This window comes from Salarias fasciatus (assembly GCF_902148845.1).
Source record: "Salarias fasciatus chromosome 23 unlocalized genomic scaffold, fSalaFa1.1 super_scaffold_20, whole genome shotgun sequence".
Taxonomy (NCBI): Eukaryota; Metazoa; Chordata; class Actinopteri; order Blenniiformes; family Blenniidae; genus Salarias; species Salarias fasciatus.
This window is the reverse complement of record NW_021941230.1, coordinates 8619457-8630531: the sequence shown is the minus strand read 5'-3', so window position 1 is coordinate 8630531 and position 11075 is coordinate 8619457. Positions and strand designations below refer to the sequence as shown.

Here is an 11075-nt window from a genome sequence, read left to right as displayed (position 1 = left end):
ATTGGACTTGTTTCACAATTTCGTCTTACCATGGTTAAATAGTAAATATAACGTCGTGTAGACATTAAGTTTCTCTGACTATAAAGTTGTGGAATGTTTATCGTCACTGAATGGGCTCTGATAAATCCTACCTGGAACATTTGTTTAAGGCGGTGCAGCAGGTAAAGTGTCCGGCGGTGCTGCAGTGACACTGAACGAAGGTTCCGCCCGCTCAGACCCGCTTATTCTGTTCACGCAATCTGATTAATCGAATCAATCTTAGATCCTCATTTACAAACTCCCAATGAACAGAACTTTATTTTTTTGTTATCCATCTCTCTTTTTTAATGCAAACCAAAACTCCCAGCATATTATTTCTTTTAAATTCGACGTCACCCGTCTTCAGCCTGCAGGCACCAGAGGAGACACGTTGACAGTCGGTGTCTCCTCCCAGAGATCTTTGACTCTGGAGCAGCCTGGAGGGGCTCCAGCTGACCCACAGTGGGGGGCGCCATCAGAGCATCAGAGGCGACATGAACCTGCCCCGGCTCTGTGACCTCCTGAGGTTGAGCGGGGCGGTCGACGGTTGGCTTGGATGGACAGATGAACAGCCGGAAACGGGGGACGTGCTCATGGATCAGAGGAGCAGAATCACTGTCCGTGCTTGACCTGAAGAAGACACAGGATATTCTTCTCTGAAATTTAAAAAAACAAACAGTAAAACAAGAACAAGCCTAGAAAAATAAAATTAATCACACCACAAACTGATCTCTAGGACGATCAACCTCACGTTAGAAGACTGACCTGCTTGGCGATGTCATGCTGACGTAGTCATCCTGAGACACACTGTGACTGACTACAGGAGACATGACCATGTATCCCAGCCTCTCTTCATCCACCTCCTCATCCTCCTCCTCCTCCTCATGCTCCTCTGTGGACTCCAGGCTCTGCGGTGGACCGGTGGCGTCTCCCAGGTGGCTCATCTCCATGTAGCCGTCAGGCAGGGAGCGTTGTGGGACTCGGGCCGGGCTGAGGTCGCCTGGGCTCTGTGGATTCCGGTGGACGTCCTGCTTCCTGGGATCTGCTGGGTGGAGCGGTCCCACGCTCCCAGGCCTGTCTCTGTATTTGAGCCGGCAGCGTTTCGACACCAGCGGGACCCGATTCTGACTCTTACTGGAGGACGGAGAGCGGCCGAAGTCTGGAAGCACCCGCAGTGCCCGAATCGTCTCCCGAACAGCCTCGTGAATGTGCTGAGCCACAGCTTGATCACCTGCAACACAGACAAGAACGAAGCCTCTGCTGAAACACCGGCGAGGGAACAAACCCGGCGCCTCTTCTGCTTCCTAAAGACCTTTGTCTTGTGCCCCCATCCAGATCTCTCCCGGGCCGTTGGGAGCCGAGCGCCCCAGCTCCAGGAAGAACAAGCCGTTCAGGTGGCCGAACCGTCGGACGCTCAGCAGGGGGATGGTGACCGAGGGGGGGTCGCTTCCTGCCCCCACTCGGACCATGATGAGGGACGTTGCCGTGAGGCAGAGCCGGTTCTCCCCTGCTAGAGACTTGGAGCTGCCGGCTCCTCGAGACTTCACCGTGACCGGCCAAACCTTCAGGGGAGGAGCAGAAGGTTTCAGGCTACAGTAGAAAATGAACCGTGTGAAGAACAGTCTGTCTATTCTTACATTTTTGAAGAAAGCAGCAGGAGGCAGAGTGCAGTACCCATCGTCCTCCTCGTGCTCCTCATCCCTCTGCTCCTCCTCCATCAGCTTCCTCACGGCCACATACCAGTCGTCCTGCTCCTGCTGGTGCTCCGTCACCAGCACCAAGGTCTGGTCTTTGGCGTACAGCGTCACCGTGTGGCCTTTCCGCGAGCTGTGGATGCGGCTCACACCGAGGCAGCACCGCAGGTAAATCACCCTGAATTTTAAACAAGATGATCATCAGCATATAAGGTAATGACAGTGACCTCACGAGGTGAAATCCTTGGTGACCCACCCTTGTTTATTGGAGCCGAACAGCGCCGCTCTGCCAGCAGACTTCTCCAGGGCCGAGAACTTCTCCTGGCTCTTGAACCACTCCAGTCTGCTGGGACCCGTGTGGCTCCCCGCTCTCAGGACAAAGTACTTCCTGTGGCTCCTCTCCTGGATCCCCAGGTATCCTCGTCTCACCACGTCGCTCTGAGAGCACCCTGAGCTCACCAGAGCCCCGGGGACCAGAGGAACCAGGGGGGTGGGCGTGCACCCGTTGCAGAAGAGTTCCTCGTAGAACGAAGACGGAGGAGGTTCCTCTGCTTGGAGATCAGAGTCCTCGTCATTCTGGTCCTGGTGGTCCCTGCAGGAGCTGCAGCGGCTCTGGCTGGGACTCCCATCATGCCCCTCTGCCATTTCATTCATGTCAACATGAAAACCTGCCACACGTACACAACGAGAGCAAAGGAGAAGGGAGGAGTCCGACAGAAAGTTTGATTTTCTATGACTTTTTCTGCTCACACTGTTCATCAAATCAGTGTAGCTTCATTGAACCGACACCAATGAAACACCTAAATCTGCACTAAAGACAGGAGATAGAGAGCGCTCACCTGAGCTGCACGGGCAGCAGCATCACACCTGCAGCTCTGTCCGGATCTCAAGCTCAGGGCTGCAGCGCAGCAGGTGTCAATCAGTGTGGCCTTCAGGAGCGCCTCGGAAAACTCAAAGCTGAGAGAGGGAGTCAAATCTGTTCGGATCACATTTAATCTTAGGGAGAGGGATCATCGGCGGGGTGGAGATCTTTCCTTTGAGCGTCTGTCTTCGTTTGGTGTCTTCATAAAGAGGACATGAATTACAATCTCGCAGCCCAGTGTCACGAAAACCAAGCCTAATAATCTCAGTCTCATTTGAGAATGAAAACAACCACAGACTCTCTTCTACTTCATTTTATTGCAGTAAATGTTTCACAGGTGGAGCGTTGCAGTGAGAGGAAGTGGTGTGTTTCTCTCTCTCTCTCTCTCTCTCTCTCGCCGTTGTTGCAGTGGAAATGATTGCAGATTGAGACGGTTGCCTCATTAACGGCCTCTCGCTGACTGAGTTGAACAGGATGGCTCTGCCGGCTCTGCTGGCCCTGCTGGCTCTGCTGCCATGCTGCCCGGGCCCCTGGGGGGCCCTGGGCCTGCTGGGGGCCGCTGTGGGAGCGCTGGCCGCAGCCTGGACCGTGAGGCTGCTGCTGCGTCACGCCTGGTTCACACACAGGCTGTCCTGCTTCAGCACGCCGCCGACACACTCCTGGCTCCTGGGACACATGGGACAGGTAGGCCTCTACTGGTTTTGACTGATTTGTCAAAATGTTCAACAAAATATTCTGTGTGACTCTTAAAGAATATCAAGAAACACGGCCTGCCATTTCATCAGTGTTATTGGTGTCAGGAGGAACTTCTCAGCCCGATGCAGGATGTTCACTCTGTTGCGACACGTTTCCATTTCGTCTCAGATGCAGAGCAGCGAGGAAGGCCTCCAGCAGGTGGACCGACTGGTGCAGACCTACACACACTCCTGCAGCTGGTTCCTGGGGCCGTTCTACCACCTGGTGCGAGTCTTCCACCCGGACTACGTCAAGCCTCTGCTCATGGCGCCCGGTGGGATCAAAACCGTTGTCAGCTGCTCAGTTTTCCCCCCGAAAACCCCGGCTGACTGTCGATGCTCTTCTTCCAGCCAGCATCACGGTGAAGGACGAGCTCATCTACGGTCACCTGCGTCCGTGGCTCGGTCAGTCGGATGGGTTCCGTCCGTCTGGGTCCGTTCAGCCACAGACGGCTCACTGACCGCCGTCTCTTGTCGCAGGACATAGTCTGCTGACCAGCAGCGGAGAGGACTGGTCTCGTAAGCGGCGCCTGCTCACTCCCGCCTTTCACTTCGACATCCTGAAGAACTACGTGTCCACGTTTAACTCCTCCGCTAGGACCATGCACGTGAGAGTCGCCACGCCACGCCGGCGCCGGGCCGGCGTCACAGCGGGACTGCGTGATGGACGAATCAGAGGTCAAAACTCCGATATCTCATTCTCCAGGAGAAGTGGCGCCGCCTGGTGGCAGCAGGTCAGACCAACCTGGACATGTTCGACCACGTGACCCTCATGACCCTGGACACACTACTGAAGTGTGCCTTCAGCTACCACAGCAACTGCCAGGAGTGAGAACACACACACACTGTATGAATAAGACGAACACCTCTGTCGCGTGTTTCTGAGGGATGCGTCTGTCTCCAGGTCCTCCAGTGAGTACGTGTCGGCCATCGTGGAGCTCAGCGATCTGATCATAGACCGCCGGCTGAGGATTCTGCACCACTGGGACTGGATTTACTACAAAACTCAGCAGGGGAAGCGTTTCAAACGAGCCCTGAGTGTGGTACACAGGTAGCGCGTCTGTGTGTGTCTGTGTGTGTCTGTGTGTGTCTCTGTGTTTGTAAAACCCTGATGTTGTGTTCAGGTTCACAAGAGATGTGATTCGGAAGCGCCGCGCTCTCATTAACCAGCAAACCGGAAAACAACCCAGGCTCGGCACAACACCACAGAAGAAGAAAGACTTTGTGGACATCATTCTGCTGTCAACGGTATACACACACACACACACACACACACACACACACCTAAACACTTGATTTTTTCCATTTTTTTGCAATTATTCTACCTTTACATGGGATTTTTTTTTTTGTCATTTATTTGTAATGTCAATATTTCAACTTTACTCTGAAATTCTCGACCCCCTGTCTGACAGAGAAGAACTTTAACTTGCTTGTTTGATTTGTATTCATATACTTTTTAATATATTCAAACATCTTGATTTTTTTTTTTACATTTAATGTCAAATATTTGTTTTGTTTCAGGTCTGATTTGCATGTTGCACATTTAAATATTGACATTGAATGATTTCATTCATCCTTTACATTCTGTTTCCATCTTTTGCCCAGAAATGTATGTAATTTTTTCAAATTTCATTTTAGGATTGACTTTTGACAGATTTTCTCACAAACTCTCCCTTTTATAGGTTCTATTCTGTACATGTGATTTTTTATTATAATGAATTTGAAATCTAAACTTCACTCTTTACTCATTAATTTTGGAGAATGTTAAGCTGCCAATATATTTCCACCACCTCTCCTACACCTTTGCATTTATTTTTAATTAAATTATTTCTCTATATTTTAATGCAATCATGGAAATTTTAGGCCTGAAATCTTGACTTGCTTTGTAACAAATCTGACTCTTTCTTTCAAGGTTTTTTTTTTTCTTTACTTTCATAGATTGCCTCACTTTGTGAAGGTCTTTCAAAACGGATGTGGTGGTGTGTTGCAGGATGAGGAAGGAAACGGCCTGTCAGAGCAGGAGATGGAGGCCGAGGCCAACACCTTCATGTTTGCAGGTGCGTGTCCCTCCTGCAGCGCCGCCGGCGGTCTCGCACGCTTCAGTCGCACGCACGGTTCATCTCGTCCCGCAGGTCACGACACCACGGCCAGCGCCGTCTGCTGGACGCTGTACAACCTCGCCCGCCACGCCCACTATCAGGACAGGTGCAGGCAGGAGGTGAAGGAGCTGCTGCGGGGACGAGACGGAGACGACGTCCAGTGGTGGGAGGGCTCACGCGAACGCGCCATCCTTCGCAGAGCTCTGCAGGAACGAGGAGTTTTCACGCGTGAACTTGTCTCACTGCTCAGGGAGGACCTGTCCAACCTGCCCTTCACCACCATGTGCATCCGAGAGAGCCTGAGGCTCCACTGTCCCGTGCAGGCGGTGACCAGGAGGTACACCCAGGATGTGACTCTGCCGGGGAGCCGGACCGTCCCGCAGGGTGAGGATCATTTCGTCTTCAGTCACTGGGTTTCGTGGGAAGTGAAATGTGCTTCTGAGAGTGAAACGGTGAAGAGAAACTGGACTCTGAATGTTTTGTTCAAACCCCTCCCAGGTGTAATTTGTCTGGTCAGTATCTACGGGACTCATCACAACCCCACGGTGTGGACGAACCCTAATGTAAGAGCTGCGAAGGTCTCCTCCCTGTGGAGAGAGTCTGTCCTGTTTCCCTCTCACACGCTGTGCTCTGTGTCCAGGAGTTCGACCCTCAGCGCTTCGACCCCGCCAACCTGCAGGGCCGCTCGCCCCACGCCTTCATCCCCTTCTCCTCGGGGCCCAGGTTCACCTCTCCGCCCAGCTGCGTCGGGAACAAGTGGGGAGTGTGTCAGGAAAGGAGAAATGACGGCTCTCTTCTCTCCTCAGGAACTGCATCGGGCAGAAATTCGCCCTGGCCGAGCTCCGGGTCGTCGTGGCCTCCACTCTGCTGAGGTTTCGCCTCACCCCAGGGCGAGACCCCGACCGTGGAGAGGGCGGCCCTGGGGAGGTTCGCCGTCTCCCCCAGCTTGTGATGAGTGCCGAGGGGGGCCTGTGGCTGCAACTGGAGGCTCTGGAAGAATGAGAAAACACAGAAGCTCTGCAGTTTTTAACCTTCATTCTTCACAGAGAGTGATCTTCTGCTCACTCTGTGTGAGAATCTGTAAACACATTACATCATGTAGTGATGTATGTGCATCATCTGTTTTTATCCAAGATGTCATATCGATATGGCCCACCCTTCTTCACTTAAACTGCATGTTAAACACTCTATTGTTTGCATTTTTTTTGTTTTTTTGCTTTTAGATTGCTGTAATATTTCCTGTCTTGCAATGTGTTCATAACCTGAAATCCAAAGCTTTCACATTCACATTGATGAACTAAATAACTCCAAAATCAACCAAGACAGCATAACTTTTGCCCTTAAATGAAAAAAATCCAAATAAATGAATTTATCAAAAGTGTGTTCCTCATGTTGGATGGTTAATATCAATAAATTTAGTTTTTTCTTGTGGCGTTTCTCTGCCAATCAGAGCGACTCTCTAGGCTGCAGTAACAGCGTTTGACCAGCAGGGGTCAGAAAACTGCAGTTTGACATTTGCATTTACAGCTTCTTTTAACTTCTGAAAAAGTTGAAAACAGTGTGATAGACCAAGTTTGACGTTACTTGTTAGACTATAAAAGTATATTTATACCGAGTCCAACAATAACGGAGTATTTTGTATGCGTTAGTTTTCTATAATGGTACGTCCCGGTGGAGGCGGGGACTCGGAGCCTGTTGAGGCGGTTTGACGCTACTTTCACTTTCCGCCTGAAGCTCGCCTCTTTGCGGGGACACGAACGCGCTCGTCTCCCGGTCCGCGGTGCGTCTCCCGGCGGGCTGAGCGTCCCCTGCTATGCGCGAGCGGCTCCGGGACCGACGCAGCCCAGGTTCTCCGCTCCGTTCCGCCCCTCTCTGACTCCAGAGGCCCCCAGGATGTGGCCGCGCCGCCGCCGGAGCGTCGCGGCGTGGCCCGGCTGGCTGTGCGCTGCGCTGCTGGCCGCCGCCGCCGCCGCCGCCGTGCACGCTCAGCCCGGTAAGTGCGCGTCGCGAGACCTCCCGTGCGCGTTTCAGTGGCAGTCAGTGAGGAAACGGGCCGTGTTTTTACACCGGGGGAGGTCATTTAATGTGGCCATGGCCACACCCGAGAAAAAAACATCAGCATGCAGAACCACACACGCACACACACACACACACACCCCTAAACACTTGATTTTTTTTTCAATTTTTTGCAATTATTCTATCTTTACATGGGTAATAATGATAAATGAAGAGACAGCAGCAGAACGTGACAGTATGGAAACAAATGTGACATGTAACAGTGCTGAACGAGGTGCAGGTTGAAAACCTTTTTCCCTGAAGCCTCTGAGCCCGTCAGTGTTGACAAAACAAGCAGAAATGTCAGTGAAACACCCATACTTAACAATTTAACAACAGTTCGGTTTCAGACCTGACTGGAAAGTTCTTGTGAAGTTCGCTAAAAAGAAATAAACAAATATAATTCGTTAGATTAGTGAAAATCCAGTTTAAACCTCATGAGCGCCTCTCGGTCGTCTGCAGAGGTCACGGTCTACGGGAAGCTGGGCGGCGAAGTTGCTCTACATCCCGGCGTCCAAACCAGCATCACCAGCATCGTGTGGAAGGAGGGCGCCGACATCGCCGTGGAGTGGGACGGGACGGAAGAGGATCGCCACCGTCACTACAGAGGTACGGCCGGGCTCCTGGCTCACAGCCGCTGCCGGGAACGGTTCAGATGAACTGACATGCCTCGTGTGTGTGTGTGTGTGTGTGTGTGTGTGTGTGTGTGTGTGTGTGTGTGTGTGTGTGTGTGTGTGTGTGTGTGTGTGATCGAAGAGCGTGGCAGACTGAACAGGACGAGCGGAGTGATGACAATCACAGGACTGGTGAGAGACGACAGCAAAGTTTACACCCCAGAGATCAACAACAAGAAGGGCACTCCAGTTCGTCTCACCGTCATTTGTAAGAGCGGGAGCGACACGAAGGCTGCTGCATCGCAACTGATGCAACCGACTGAGTTTCCTTCTTTCTCCCCCTCAGCTCCCGTCCCCGTTCCCACTGTGACGAAACAGTGCGTTGACGCCGAAGCCTCATGCACGCTGACGTGCAGCGCAGACACGACCGGGGCTGACCCCGTGACCTACCGCTGGAAGTCTGACCTTCGCGCGGTGGCTCATCCTTTGAAGGACTATGTCATAAAGAAGGTGGCGGACGATAAAAGCGTGAAGAAGTGACCGTAGCTTTGGGAGCCGTCCGTGTGACTCTCGCTGTTTTTGGGCTCGCCTCGCAGAACGCCAGTGAGACCGTGAAGGAGTTCAGCTGCGAGCTGCAGAATCCAGTGAGCCTGGAGAGCAGCCAGGCCGTCGCCAACCCTTTCGCTCGTGAGTCTCCGCCGAGAAAATCCTTCTGTTGCTGTCGGGTGGGGGCGGGGGGGGAAAAAAAAGCGTCATTGCTGTGTGCTTTGACTCGGCAGCCACCGGAGGGGTGAAAATATCCAACGGAGTCATCGTCTTCATCTGCCTGCTGGGCGCCGTGCTGCTGCTGGTGGCCGCTCACAGACTGAAAGCAGGTGCAGAACATCTGCGTGATCGAATTCGGCCGCGGCACTCATCATAAATACTCTGCATTTCTCTTTATTTTACTGACAATCTGGTGATTTCTTTCTTCAGGAGTGTGGTTCTTTGAAAAAGGTAAAAAAAAAAAAAATAGACTAATTCTATTTGAAGAACGCAAAATGAGGAAAACTTTATGTTAAATTTCCTTTTCTGGAATTGCTCCCTTGCAGGATCCATGCCATGGGAAGCAGGTCAGTCACTCTCTCTACTGATGGTAAGCTTGTTAAAACTACGTCTGGTTTAATATTAAACACACTGTCCCACTTTGTTCCAGACTTCTGGAAGAAGTATGAGACTGCACGTAAGTTCGAGCCACGTTTATTTCTGAACGTTTATCCTACCGTGTGTGTGAGGCCTGACACTTGATGTCGTTTAAGCGGCGAGCGAAGCTGCTGCTGCGTCGAACGGGACCTCAGCTTCTCCGCAACAGAGACCATCGGATGGTGAGAACTCGGCCGTTTCTCACTCCGAGCACGTGTTTTTCTACTTTAAAGAGAAATGAAATCCTTCGTTTTTGCCAAAAAGATGCCTGAACTGGAGTAACACAGGTTTCCATATCGCAGTATGTGATTTCTTTTCTTTCCTTTTGTTTTTCCTGCAGAGGAAACGGCGTTGGCATAGAAGACATCCTGGTGTGAAACCGCCTGAACTGACCCACACACACACACACTGTAAAACGCTTGAGTAGACCAGAAGGGAAATCTCTCCTGCCTGGGTTAGCTTCCACATTAACGGGCATTGTTTTGCTGTACCGTGAAACAACAACAACAACAACACTACAAAAGGGAAAATTTGATGGCGCTAAAAACAAAAAAAAAAAACAAAAAAAAGGGAACGCCGAGAAGAAACTGACAAGCTGGTTGCACATTTCTCACCTTCCTGGTGCTTCAACAATACCAGGAAGTCCAGTGAAGCGCCGCTGGCTTCAGAGTGTCTCAGGGCGGCCCGGGTCGGGAGGCTAAAGAGGAGAAAAAGGGAGGCCATTGTCTCGTTTGAGCCGGCGAAGCAACAGTTGAAGCTTTGTACTGAACTTGCTTATAGAAAGTCCCAAACTCCAAGCTTCACTTTTCAGTTCCTGAATGTAGATCCTTTACGTTCTTAACCCTGCTTTCATGTTGTTCATATTTCACCTTGCATGCACCTTCTTCCCCATTATTTTCCTGCAGTTCTAATGGCAGGAAACCTTTTAGAGTTTTAACTGCAACAGCCCCCTGTTCAAAGATGTGGCCTTTGTTTTTTTCCATTATTTCACCGTTAACATCGTCAGTTAAGTAGTTATTGAAAACATGTGATATCATGTTGCTGGTTTTGAAATGTAAAAAGCTCCAGACACTCCAAACTGTCCACATACTGGATCTAAGGGTAAAAAAAAAAAAAAAGGCACTGAGATTGCACCCTGTTAGTTTGGTATTTATTGTGGTTTTGGCATTTGCGGATTTTGTTTTGCAATAAAAACAAACAATTGTCTTTTGAATGAATTCTCTGGTTTTATTGTACATTTTTATTCATTTTAATGGCATTTAGGGGCTTCGTCGGCGGATGGTAAGCGGCTCGTGGTCCGGCAGCCATGTTTGTTTACGTCTCCCTCAGTTTGGTGCGTTCATGTACATCTCGGAGATTCAAACAACCTTGGCTTAAAATGGTAAACGTATATAATTTTAAATGTTTTGTTTGGCAATATTTATTTAATGCCAAAATACAGTTCGTTTTCAAGATTATTTACCTTTTAAAATTGCAAGTTTTGGAAAGAATTTAAAAGGGCTATTTGAAGAAATAATCGACTTGTGTTTTCCTTAAAGTTTTTCATCTAAAGAAACCTAAATATGTAACACCTGCCTGGCACCACCTGCTATTTCAATAAATGGTTTTTTTAAGAGTAGCCTAGTTTAAAAGTCCAGGGAAGAAAAGTGATTTTCAAGTCGAGGCTCAACAGATGCAGTGTAAAGAAATCACCACTGGAGGGCAGCAAATCAACACAATGTGGAGTCATCCATGCAATGAAACTTGTAATCTCTGGCATTTGAACTATTTCTGCTCAGTCTCCAAAAATTCAAGCAAAATTCCTTTTTTTGTGTGTG

The 11075-nt window shown here is 50.2% G+C and overlaps 2 protein-coding genes across 3 annotated transcripts; both read left to right on the top strand.

Moving 5' to 3' along the window:
- The first annotated feature begins 3034 nt into the window (after positions 1-3034).
- cyp4f3 (cytochrome P450, family 4, subfamily F, polypeptide 3) lies at positions 3035-6668 on the top strand. The gene is made up of 13 exons (XM_030086220.1): positions 3035-3258; positions 3439-3583; positions 3660-3713; positions 3789-3916; positions 4015-4136; positions 4213-4359; positions 4433-4556; positions 5299-5365; positions 5441-5570; positions 5658-5791; positions 5906-5970; positions 6048-6130; positions 6214-6668. Exons 1-13 carry the CDS (start codon positions 3049-3051, stop codon positions 6407-6409), a joined length of 1605 nt encoding a protein of 534 aa, XP_029942080.1. The 5' UTR covers positions 3035-3048; the 3' UTR covers positions 6410-6668.
- Positions 6669-7110: 442 nt separating this feature from the next.
- Positions 7111-10421, top strand: LOC115383995 (carcinoembryonic antigen-related cell adhesion molecule 1-like). Of its 2 annotated transcripts, none has more exons than XM_030086241.1 (11): positions 7111-7400; positions 7925-8071; positions 8219-8344; positions 8423-8586; positions 8673-8763; positions 8856-8951; positions 9052-9072; positions 9168-9188; positions 9272-9298; positions 9378-9440; positions 9599-10421. In XM_030086241.1, the coding sequence occupies exons 1-11, from the start codon at positions 7301-7303 to the stop codon at positions 9616-9618; spliced, it is 876 nt and encodes a 291-aa protein (XP_029942101.1). In that variant the 5' UTR covers positions 7111-7300; the 3' UTR covers positions 9619-10421. The 2 variants fall into 2 exon arrangements, with proteins under 2 accessions (XP_029942101.1, XP_029942100.1); XM_030086240.1 differs by having other exon boundaries at positions 9375-9440.
- The last annotated feature ends 654 nt before the right edge of the window (positions 10422-11075 follow it).

Excerpts from the sequence above, each read along its gene's own strand:
- cyp4f3 (XM_030086220.1), top strand. The coding sequence starts at position 3,049 with ATGGCTCTGCCGGCTCTGCTGGCCCTGCTGGCTCTGCTGCCATGCTGC. Across the intron at positions 5,366-5,440 it reads CAACACCTTCATGTTTGCAG|GTCACGACACCACGGCCAGC; the intron begins GTGCGTGTCCCT and ends CTCGTCCCGCAG. Across the intron at positions 5,571-5,657 it reads GACGGAGACGACGTCCAGTG|GGAGGACCTGTCCAACCTGC; the intron begins GTGGGAGGGCTC and ends CTCACTGCTCAG.
- LOC115383995 (XM_030086240.1), top strand. The coding sequence starts at position 7,301 with ATGTGGCCGCGCCGCCGCCGGAGCGTCGCGGCGTGGCCCGGCTGGCTG. Across the intron at positions 8,764-8,855 it reads CGTCGCCAACCCTTTCGCTC|CCACCGGAGGGGTGAAAATA; the intron begins GTGAGTCTCCGC and ends TTGACTCGGCAG. Across the intron at positions 9,073-9,167 it reads AGTGTGGTTCTTTGAAAAAG|GATCCATGCCATGGGAAGCA; the intron begins GTAAAAAAAAAA and ends GCTCCCTTGCAG.